Source organism: Danio rerio, chromosome 11, assembly GCF_052040795.2.
Source record: "Danio rerio strain M-AB ecotype USA chromosome 11, GRCz13ab, whole genome shotgun sequence".
NCBI classification, from domain to species: Eukaryota; Metazoa; Chordata; class Actinopteri; order Cypriniformes; family Danionidae; genus Danio; species Danio rerio.
The window spans coordinates 18,836,453-18,849,405 of NC_141031.1; the positions used below are offsets into that span (position 1 = coordinate 18,836,453).

The 12,953-nt window shown below is 33.4% G+C and overlaps 1 protein-coding gene across 1 annotated transcript in view; it reads left to right on the plus strand.

Moving 5' to 3' along the window:
* Positions 1-12,953, plus strand: part of slc25a26 (solute carrier family 25 member 26) — a 105,497-nt gene that overhangs the window by 81,047 nt on the left and 11,497 nt on the right. Inside the window, 2 exon segments of the mRNA NM_001030143.1 lie at positions 2,416-2,480; positions 7,430-7,503. Coding sequence (NP_001025314.1) covers positions 2,416-2,480; positions 7,430-7,503 — 139 coding nt within the window.

The following is a 12,953-nucleotide window of genomic DNA, read 5'->3' on the forward strand; positions in this document are numbered from 1 at the left end:
TATCTCAGTCCAGAGTGATAAGTCATCATGTACTGATACACAATGAAAGAACGAGGATGCTTGAACCAGAGGGGAAAGAACGTGGCTGTTGGCCATGACACCTGGAGAGAGCTGTTGAATTGGGATTGTGTTGCGCACATGTGCTGCTTTGGCAAAGACATATTACTTTAGGTGGTTTGCAGTTGTTGGCGTCATTGTGCAATCGCACAAACAAAAGTGAATTGTGACTCATTGAAAGGTTATATTTGCTTACCGTCATTGCCACAGCTGCAAGTCTGAGGAGAACAAATGAGAAACATATATTTCATTATTCTAAATTGTATTGTTCTTTTGTTTTTTTTAATTTTATTTCTCCCAAAATTGCAGGCACACCTAAAGCTTTTTCCATCTAAACTGGAGTAATATGCTGTAAATGTATAACTTGAATATACAGTAGTATACTAATTAAATTGTTAATGTAAAATTATGCAAAACGTATATGTAATAAGGAACATATATGATTCTGTTACAGTTTTTTTGCTTAAATTATTATTACATTTTTTTAAAATCTGCAACAGAGTTGACAATAACAGTTGACATTTTCCACCATTTTGTGCTTTAGCTCAAAATGCTAACTTCAAACCAGATACCATGCCATGCCTAATACATTTTCATCATATTTGTGTTTGTGAATGACAAATTCACTGGAATATCCCAATAATAGAGTTAATTCACAAGTAATGAATCTACTATTGGTGTATCCTGAATATTTTGTACAAATGAACGAGAAAAAAATAATGACACGCTTCAATGTCTTCCAGAGTTTCAAGCCAGAGGAAATGAAATCACTTGGAGCAAGTCACATCCTTTTACTATCAATGCTTTAAAGATGATTATGCCTTTTTTTATGACTGATAAAACGTATGACTGAGTTGACCAGAATGTGTGGACGGACATAAAATGTATTTTTAATTACAAATAATACAGAAAAGAAATGTTTTATGCAAATGTGTATTTAACTGAGGGGATTGAACACACACACAAAAAAGATGAAAATTAGACTTTCAGTAAATTTTTTCAAAACAAAATGTCATTAATTTCACATACACTCATTATTATCAGCAATAGCTTGATATAATACATTATTATTCAATAACGTTCATTAAAGGTTTTGTTTTGGTTAAAAGAATAGATCATTGACCTTGGAGACACAAAATGTACCTGCAATTCTAGATTCATTCATTCATTAATATCTTTTTTTTCTTATATATTCATTCATATATTTATTTGAATGTTTATTTTTTATTTTATAGTAAAAGATTAGGCTCAATACTGTTACATTGTGACTTGGAATTGCATGTATTGTTATTCAGCTACATTGGAAGGCATTTCTCAGCAATACATTTTTAATGAAATGTAAATCATGTTGATTTTTATGAAATGTAAATCAAGTGTTGATAATATTGTCTGCTCACAGTAAAACCTATTGTTGGTCATTGAGCTACTACCATAAACATGTAAACATTTACATATTTTTTATGCTTGCGTCTGTACATTTATTTATTTAGACTCTTTTAAATTGAGTTTATTCAGGCTAGAACAGACACAAATGTTTATTTGTCTGTTTATTTGCATTTGTTTGTGGGTTTGTATGGGGGAATGTTTTAATCAAAGTAAATTGACACAAAATATTTTATAAGCATAGAAAGCATATTATATGCAAATAAAAAATCCACTTTGGTCTTTTGGTCAAATAATGGAAATCTAAAAATGTGGGTTAAATTATGCTCCATCAGCATTAATTTTAATGGGTAGATATTGGTAAAAAACATAAAACAACATACATATTCTGATCTTATTAAAATAAATAAAATAATAAGGGATCAGGCTAAATGACATTTTAATCGATTAAACACAGACACACACACACACACACACACACACACACACACACACGTTGAATGCATCTCATCAATTTGATTGTTTGTACAAATCTAGGTATGCACTTCGATTATTTTTTTGAATAATCAACAACCTGAATCTGGAACTATTCTTTAAATCACTTGTGTTTGGCCACCTTTTAATTAGCGGTTAGCAAAAGCAGGCATTATGGGAAAACTAGTGGTTTATTCCGGCATTGGGAAAAGCATGTTTAAAGCTTGATACGGTTGTTTGTCCGACCGCTATTAGAAACCTCATTCTGTTCTCATTCACGACAAAACAAGTTTATGAATGTTCATGAGTGTTTACAAGTGCGTGACAGTGCCAGGCTAGTTTGAAAAATTCATCCGCATTTGCTCTATTTTTTCTGTCTCCAGAACGTTTCCATCAGGGCTTATGTCATGCCACGTATTTACATTTATGCTGTGTAGCAATTATAACGTGATTAACACTGAAATTAGTGCTGATACATGTGCACGTTTCGTCTCTTTTCAGGTGGAGTAGCTGCGTTCGTCACGACACCGCTAGATGTGGCGAAAACCTGGATCATGTTGGCTAAGGTGAGACTTTGAAACTGTAGTGTAAATCTGTCTCCTGATGCCTCCCAGATGGAGAGCAAGGTGAACAAACAAAAAGCCATAATGTAGACAAACCCAACAGGAGGGAGAGAGAGAGAGTGGAGAAAAAGCCTCAGCTTGATCCAATAGCAAGGTTATCCAGGGACGCTACTGACGCACAAACACACTCCTTAATGTCCGCTGTCCAGTGGAGACTCAAAACAGACAGGGCTGTGTATGTGCATGTTCGATGTCAGAAGACGTTTGTATATCCCAGAGTAATTTCCAGTCGTCTATGGACTGGAACGGAACTGCTCTTTTGAGCTCCAGGCTGCAGACTTGGTATTTGGTGCAGATGAGCTGTTCCAGGATTTGATGCTTCATTGCAAACGCTGATTCAGAACCTAGGCTACTTTAATTCCCGCCTAATTCTGGGAAAAATAAACTTAAAAAAAGGTAGCATTGTATAATAGAACAATGAAAGTCTATGATGTATTATAACAAGTAAAAAAAGCAAACAAACTCAAACAAAACTTGTGTGGACAAGGTGAGAAAATGTTAGCAGTGAATGAATAAACATAACACTTAATATAAAGAGTTGACATTTTCCAATCTTGTGTGTTTCATCTCAAGATGCTAACTTCAAACTAAGTACCACATGACATGTCTGAAACATCATTTTATGTATAGTATTGTGATATCATTTGGGCATTAATTAATTAGATGATTGGAGTTAAAAGTGAATTAATCGTTCACTAAAAGATCACAATAACACAATTGACATACAATAAATCTGCTATTGGTGTATCATAAACCTGTGCAAATTAATGGTAGAAGATTGGAGACATATGAATCATGATTTTTCCAGCTCCTCTTGTAAAAACGAAGTCAATTTGAAAAATCATGTATAATAAATAGCCTTTTTTTGAATATGGACATAAAGTTGACATGTTAAATGATTGCCGATCTTCATTGCTTTTGTGCATAGAGTTAAGCTTGGTCTCATTTTAAAGAAGACACTTGTCAGATTGTAGCGAAAGTGAAAAAAAAAAAAAGAAAAAAAAGTGATGTGTCTTTACGATTATGAAAATAGTAAAACAATAAAAGGATGTTTTTTCATGTACGTAAAAATATGTATTTAAAAAACCTAGAAACCTTTTGCTAAGTTTTACAAACCTTAGCCCAAATTTGACAGTAAATCAAAGCTAAACATTTGAAGAATTTATATTCAAAATTTGAAGTTGATATGTCAAAAAATGAGCTGTCAGTAAGATTTTGTTTGGCCACCATACATGACCACCATATTGGCATACAGTTTTCGGTGGTTAGTGTATGAGGGTGCCCCTATTTCTGTGTATGTTTTAAGGAAAATTAACCAGATTGTTTTCATACATTTGACAATATTCATAAAGTAGTTTTAAAGTAATATGGGCAGTTTGGTGATATTTGATTTGAGTTTAGCCTCTAAAAAACATGATTCTTTTTTATTTTTTTTTACATGTGGATTGCTGTAGCAAAGTAATGCTTTGCAACTCTGTTGAGTATTCTTATTGAAAATGATTAACTGTAGCTCAGTGTTATTTATCAAAATTTAGATATTCAAGTAACACTAGCAGGGCTTGACATCAGATAGATTTCAGGTGTGGCGGGTTAGACAGACACTACCACTAGCCACTTTGGCTGGTTAAAAATATTTTTTAAGTTGTAGTTTTCTTAAAAGCAGGGTTCGACAATAAGAGTGGTCTAATATTCAAGCAAATGCAATCTTAGAATCGAGAAGCAGCACGACTGACAAAAAAAATTGTGTTTGCACGAGTAAAAAAAAAAGCAGGCGAATACTAAATGAAAGGATGATTAATTACACTAACAGCTGATGCAGTCGACTGATTAAAATGCATGTTTGCTCCCATTTCCGTGCGTGAAGCAGCCGTGCCTGGAAATGCAACTGATGTGATCGGTTCTCTTTCAAATAGACTAGACAGAAAATTATGCTCATGCACCCACAGTCTTGCTGCTTTCAAGAGAAGCATATTTGTCTTTTTGTAGGCAGCACCAGTTGCTTTTGCTTTAACCATTCTTTGAACGGATTATTTGCGTTAACTGTGTACATGTGATCATTCTTTCATTATCACACATGGTATGTTTTTTACTTGCTTTCTTTTGCTTACGAGTACTTTTGTTAATATGGTTTAATTATCATTTTTCACAATAACATTACTTTAATGGGAAAATATCTTGCCATTTATGTGAAGTTAACTAGTGATCTGGGATCTTTAGCCAGGACAATTTATTGTGCATAGTTTTAGATACATGACAATAATAATAATTATTATTATTATCTTTAAAAAAAAAAAAAAAAGCTTTGTTAAATAAAAAGTATAGTATACAGCTATTTTTTGCTTGTTTTGACGCATTTAAGTTTTGTGGCTGAGAAATAATTATTTATTTATGTTTGGTGTGGTCAAAGATACATTTGATAAATCTTTAATTTTCAGCTCTGAAAAGTCCTGTGAAACCAAGATCCATTCACTCATGCTCATTGAGCAAGCTCATACACGACACCCAAAAAGTGAAATGAATGAAGAGGCATGAGGACATAACACTGAATCTAAGTAATCAAGTAATTTCAGCATATCAAAGTCAAAATTATGCATACAAAATATACATTCTCAACAACAAATAGTTAGTTAAACTATTAACTATTAAATAAAAAAATTAAATAATAGTTGGTTAGGTGATCAAAAAAGTTAATGTCAAGCCCTGAACACTAAATAAGAAATATATATATGTATATATACATACATACATACATAAATACATACATATACATACATATATATATATATATATATAGTGTTTAAACAAAAGAGAAAAGTGTGAAAATGTCAACGCCTGTCTTAGAAAAGTGCATAAAGTATGTAGTGAGGGGTTTTACAGCCTTAAAACATCTATAATGGCTCGTTTCCACTGACTAGTACATTACGGTACGGTTCGGGTCGGTACGGGTTACCTTTATCAGGCTTGCGTTTTCACTATCAAGGGTACCCTTTTGGTGGGCGTGGTGTATGACAGAAAGTTTCAGTCGCATCATTCTCGCCGAAGAAATAATGTGCTCCTTTTTTTCCAGCTTCTCCATTTTTTTTGCGCTTTACTCTCGCGTTTGTCAGTATCTGACAGGATCGGGTTTCAAAAGCATGTCAGTGATCAAGCGCACATTATTATCATCAGCTCAAGAAGTTTGTTCTTTCAGATATAGACGCGCGGCGAGAAAGAAAGCAAAAACGTTTGCGATTCAGACTGGCTCGTAAAAAACTACGTGGCACAGGGTAGATTCTGCTCTACTCCATGGGTTTGTGGCTGTTCATCAAGACGACGACAAGGTTTGTTTAAGCCCGGGTCGACCATGGCTCGTTTTTATATGTATATATATTTCGCTGTACACTATTGGCTGTGTATTTTAAACATTTTTTGTTTTTATGCTGGCTTGTTGCGTAAGCCTATGACATATCTCTGTAAACCAATAGCGTTCAGCTGCACTTCTAGCTCCGTCTTTTGGTACCCTCGTGTATGTTCTCGTGTTTGGTACCCTTTTGAAAGGGTGCCGAAAAAGTGGTACGGTACGGTTCGGTTCGGTAAGCCTTTTGACAGTGGAAACGGCCATAAAAGCAAAACCGTACCATACTGTACCACTCAGTGGAAGCGGCCATAATAATTGTAAAAATAAAGCTGACTACTTTGCGGATTTCACTTATTGCGGTTTATTCTTAGAACGTTACCCCCGCAAATAATGAGACACCACTGTATTGATAACTTTTCCAATAGATTACATATGTTTTGTGCAGGCTTATGAAATATAATTGTTCGCATTCGCCCCAAAAAGTAAAAAAAAAAAAAACACACCGTGATGGGAATAGCATGAGCGCCACTTGCTGTTAAGCCAGAATGACCAGTCACAAGCCTATTCTAATGTTTATTTTCACAATTTACCATAGTATAGCAATCAAAAACTTGACAAAGAAGCTTATATACAAAATAAATGTTCAAATAATTGACTTTTTCCTGGTGTGGTGGGTTATTTGAACCACCTGAAATCTCCTCAGTCTTCAGGTCTGACAGTGGAAACACAAGCCTAATCAGGGTGACCCATAGAAAATTGTACTGTACTGTATTTTACTGTAGCGCTCAGTGAAAATTATTTGTCTAGCATTTCCATCTAGTCACAGCCAAATACTTCATAAACAGACTTCATTTTTTGCAACATGAGAATTTAATAAAATATTTGTGAAAACATAATGTGGCGCACTTGCACGACACACATCTCCAACATGTCCTGGTCAGGAAGGAGGAAGGAAGTGGTCTAGAAAAACCAAAGCTTGACAAAAATTATATACAAAGTTGATTTTGCATTTAAGTCAAATGTTGACGTCTTTAAGAAGTAGTTGAGTGTCTAAAGTACCTCACACCATTGGCTGACAGATTGGAAAATCAAGCACTTCAATTCACTTCAATTTTTGACCAATCAGAGAAGCAGAAAGCTCATGTTCAGGCAGGTCTGCGGTTCTGTGTGTGTTTTGGCCTGTAAAAGCTTCAGGCTTTTCTCCAAACTCAATGTAAAGTCAGCTCATCAGCAAAAACTCAGAAATATGTAACATAAAAAACAGCTCAAGCTAAATATAGAACTGTCAAAAATTTGCAGCAGAAAGTGGTGTTTGGCAGTTGTTGTTACCTCTCCTTCACAGTTCCCTTATATAAATGGCTGTTTTGAAGATGGTGCTGTGGGTTTGTAGAAGAGGGTTAAAAATATCTGTTGAGCTGCTGAACAGGTGGAGATTGGCCCAGGATAGAGCAGAATCGAAAGGAAGACAAAACAGTGTGTGTGTGTGTTTACATGTTTAACAGGAAGCATAAAGACAGGTCGTCCATCATTGCTGTGTTTTGTCTTTCTCCGTCAGGCTGGGACGAGTACAGCCAGTGGAAACATCCCTATGGTTTTGTGTGAGGTGTGGAGGAGCAGAGGAATACCAGGGTGAGTGCAAAACACTGTGGAGGAGGCATTTCTTAATCAGTAACATGTCTTCCTGTTCATTAGAAGTTTGTTTATATGAGTCTAACACATACTGTACACACACGCTACTGCATAACCATTTAAAAATGTGGATCTGTAAGATTTGTGTTATGATTATTTATTTTATTAAAGAAATTCTGAATTCTTTCCAGTTTTCAGTAAAGATGCACCTATGATGAAAATCATCTTTTGTAAGCTGTTTGAACAGAACTGAGCATAGGTAAAGTGTGCCCACAGTCATATTGGGGACAATAAGTCTTTATAATATTTTCATGACTTTAAAATAGGATCCAAATCCCTTCCATTTTGAAGTCCACCACAATGGGACGTAAGAGTGCGGTTTTCCCTGCCCACCGATTTGATTGACAGCCGCGTATAAACATCTCCATAGTAAAGCGTTTAATTATATTTACAAGACAGGAAGTGTGCAAAGCAACTGAGGTTAAAGGCTCTGTTCAGCTCTCTGTGATCATCAATCATCATCAAACGTGATCAAGTATGAATTCTACAAGTTTTAAACATTTTTAAAACAGTGCATGTATTATGAATTACAGCGGTTTTACCGTATTTACTTTATCACCACAGCCGCATGTCAGTACAATTATAATAGAAGATCAGCCCCAGTTTGTGGATATTAAATGAGGTTGATTTTGTACATTAACATAATGTATATCCATACAGCAGTAGATATTAACGTGTATCCTGTCACATTTGCCATGAAAAACAGTGCAAAAGTAAATGTGCATGCTGTGTGTGTGAACTTTGTAATGACATTGTGTGTGACTCATCGTAGCAGAAAGGCTTGAATTATTTCTACAGCAAATACATCAAATAATCATTGGGAAAGTTATTACTGTAGTTTTTTCTCACAATTGTTATGTGAAAGCAGCTTCCTTCATGTCTATCACTGTGCTGTTTATCTGACGCAGTCGAGGCGGAGATTGAGGCAGATTCTGACAGGCATGTGGGAATGGTGGGCGGGGAGAACTAGCATTAAAGGCACAGGCAACAAAAACAGCTACATTGTGTTCAGAACAGAAAATTCCAATATGCAGAAAGGTATAATAAATAATAGGATGCATGTTTTGTGCTGAAACTTTACAGACACAAGACTTTATTTTTATTTTTTAAGAATTTTATTTTTTCAAATGCCAATTTTAACGATATTTTAATAAAAGTTTGATAAGAATTTGAGTCAACAAAAAACACAAAAAACCCCAATAATATCTACCCTCAAGTATTTATTTATTTATTTATTTATTTATTTATTTATTTATTTATTTATTTATTTATTTATTTATTTTATTTAATAAATGAATGAATTAATTATTAGTTAATTAATTAATAGTTAATTAATTATTATTTATTATTTTATTTATTTTAATTTACAATTCTTTTAATTAATTACATATAAAATTGTATTAATTAAAATTAATATTTTTTATAAATTTATATTAATTTAGTTTTTTTTTATTTCAGTAAGATTATTGACAAATATGAAAATGTTCATATGTTTTATTTACAATACAGTTTGCAAAGTAATATTTTCTGTATTTTAGTAGAGATATTGTATGAAAGACTTGCTTTGTTTACCAGTAAAGTGGGTGTCATTGGATTTGCATTGTAAACATTAAATAAAGTTAAAAAGTTATTAATTTTTAGTTCATATTATGAAACTCCCAAAATCATTTTGACAAAATTAGATTTTTTTGACAAAATTCTGTGCAGAAATAGCAAAAAATGCCTGCATATTCTGTTTGGCCCTACCCATGAGTGATAATCATGACATTATAAACTTCTCCATCTATAACTTTCTGCACTGGATGACTCTCAGAATAAGTTTTTTTTTTTTATTCCAATACACACAATAAACTCTATGACTTCGAGGAATTCCTCAAATCCCTTCCCAAATTACATTATATTAACTTCTTGGTGAACATGGGGCTAAAAAAACAGAGCTGGCAAAAGGGGTTCGGGCCTGCTTGCATAAGGGCAACAACTCTGTTACACTACTGCATGCCTCGTACAAATTGCTTGGCTTTAAAGCTGTAATTACTGTAATGGCTCCAATTGCAGACTAGCGAAGCCAGAAAGTGCTTCCATGTGTGTCAGAGCTTCTAACCACAGCAACCAAAACACAGCCAATCAGAGCAGCCATGCGCTCGTGAGCTAACCTTCCTCCAAGCTTTGAAGTGCTGCTGCCCCAAAACCAGACTAAAGCCACATTCGGCTCCCATGTCCAGAAGCGAGAGGCCAGGATGGTGCAAACAGAGAGAGAGTCATGCTAACAACATGTTCAATGAGGTCATAATGGCCTCCAGTTGCAGTGAAATCATCCCATATAGAAATCTGATATATGGCTTCATATGCAAATCACATATTTAGCATACAAGTTGGATGACGTACATGTTTAGATTTCTCACATATATAAAAATGTCATATGCTGTATGTTTAAACAGTGACCAGCATAATTGAGTACACCTCATTTTGAAAAATAATATGTTTATCCATTTTTCAGTGAATATAGGTAATATTATATATTATATTATAATAAATATTATTATATATTTTGTTGCATTTAAACAAAATAGTTTTATTAAACTGATTTATGTATTAAAATAATATTTTTGTCATCAAACATTTTTGGAAATAGAAAGACAATACAATTAAATTCAGTTGATGAAATATGATATCGTATTAGTTTTTCTTCTTATAATGTTTAATTAATATTTATTCCCAAACATATACATTTGGGTGTAAACTTTTTTTAACCATTAATATAAGCTGACTAAACTAATGTACACTACGTGACAAAAGTCATACATCGATTCCAGTTGTAAAAGCAACAAATAATAACTTGACTTCTAGTTGATCATTTGGAAAGAGTGTGAGAGATCTGCAGGGTATATTGCAACATCAACAGCCTGAGGTACTGTATCAAGGCATTTGTGCTGCCTAATACATTACAAACCACACGAGAGAGAAAATTCTTCAGCAGAATAGCGCTCCTTCTCATACTTCAGCCTCTACATCAGCAAAGAAGGTCAAAGTGCTCCAGGATTGGTCAGCCGAGTCACCAGACATGAACATTATTGAGCATGTCTGGGGTAAGATTAAGGAGGAGGCATTGATGATTCAAGATGAATCCAAAAAATCTTGATAAACCCTTTCTTTGCTATCCCAGCTGACTTTATTAATAAGTTATTTGAGTCATTGCAGAGATGTATGGATGCAGTCCTCTAAGCTCATGGGAGTCATACACAATATTCATTCTTTTTCCACTGCTCCATGACTTTATATTCTATACAGTACATTATTTCTGGTAAATGACAAGACTTTTGTCTAAGCAAAGTCAGACCTTACTGTCCTAATTAAATCATTAAAAATCAAAGCATGATCATATTTTATTTTGGTCAAATAAGCGAAATCTAGAGGCATTTGCCTCTCCTAAAACCCACTTCTAATAGCAAGTGATCAACTAGAAGTCAACTTATTTTTTGTTGTTCCTAAAATTTGGATAGACGACAAGAAATTTGTCAGGTAATGTACATGCACAAATATAATATTGTATAGCATCCTTTTAAAATGCACAGCTAGTGTTTTTCAGCCAATAAAAAAACTTCCAGTAAAAGCTTTATGTGATTATTTTCAATTTCATAAGTTTCCTTTTACAGCATCAATGTTGTAATGTAATTACAAAAAATTCAGTTAAATAGACTCAAGCATTCATTTAGCTGTTCAAGCGTAAAACGCGATGAAAGTCCATTGTAAACGCTAGCGCCTCCAGGATCAGCAGACGAGTGCAGAAAGTCTATTGAAAATAATGGGGTAAATAGACTGTCATATTTTAAAGACAATGTGGGGGGAAATGAAATTTAATGCAGTGCTTCTTGTCTGCTCTGAGGCCCACTTTATATTTTATATCTATCAGACAGTGAAGATTTTTTAAGAAATCAGATCTTAAACGTGGCAACTTTATAATGGAAAGAGTTTACGCTCTGAGGCTGGATGGCTAATATTAAAAGTCTAAATGTATATAGCCCATTGTAAAGGCTGTACTCATATATGCTGAGCACTGCATGCAAAATGTTTCAGTGTAAATATTTCAAATGTAAATAAAGAATTTGTAAAAATGCATAATTGCATATATTATTTTTCAGAAATCATGCATGTTCAAATATGCACACAAACACACACATACACACACTTACACTCATGATGTATTATATAATAATATACTGTACACTATATTACAGTTAATATATTTGAACATGCATGCAGATATTTATCTAATGGCTAAAAAATAATATATCCTAATATTTAAAAGAAAATTGAAATAAATTTCAAAACAATTTAAGCAGTGAATTACTAACTGCATCATTCAAGTTGTATTTAAATTCTTTTTCTAGTTACTTTGTACTTCAGTAATTGATTCAGTACAATCCACAAACTCTCCTTTTTGTTTTAGTTTACTTTTACTTTCCTTTAGATTTAAGTCAAACATTACCTTTTTAAACTTGTTTCAAAAAGCTTGTTTGCAAAACACAAACTGCAGTGGCATATTGGTAGAAATAAGTTCAGCAAGCTTTTGGTAAGCATATCGTATTTATGGATGCATTAATAGGATTGTTATTAAATAGGTGGTTGTGCCTGGGCAGGGTGATGATGTCACAATGAGCTCATCTGAATGTGATGGAACTGTTTTGTCTTGGGTTTAATTTCCTCTAGTAGTTTGGGAGGATTTGTGGTTTTCTAACAAGATAATTGATGTTTTATGTATTATTAGCAGTGCAGTCAGGCTGATGCTTTAAGTGCAGAAGCTGAATTCTTATTGGCCGTTTCCATCTGTTATTAATATGTTTTCAGGGATCTGACCACGAGTGGTCAACTGAGAGTAATGTCAATGGCAACCAATAATGTTGATTGTAAATAATCTGTGTGTTTTGCTGCAACACAAGGAAATATGAATATGAAGAAAATGGCATGCTTTCTAACAACTCATAAAATAATAAATAAAATAAAAAAAACTTTAAATGACATCATTGGAAGAAATGTTGCTAAATCTTGAATAAAATAAAACAAATATTAACATTTTGCTCAAGCACATAACTACCAAATCCAGAAACCGATCATTCCAAGTGGTCTCTTAATTTCTTTCTACACACAGTTTATTGAAGCAATGACATTTTCAAAGTGTTTCCTATAATACTTTTGTGTGTGTGAAGAAAGTAGAGCTGGGCGATTTGGCCTAAAATCAAAATCTCGATTATTTGAACATTTTAACTTGATTACGATTAATGAATGATTATATATATATATATATATATATATATATATATATATATATATATATATATATATATATATATATATATATATATATATAATTTTTTTTTTTCTGCCAATTTAGT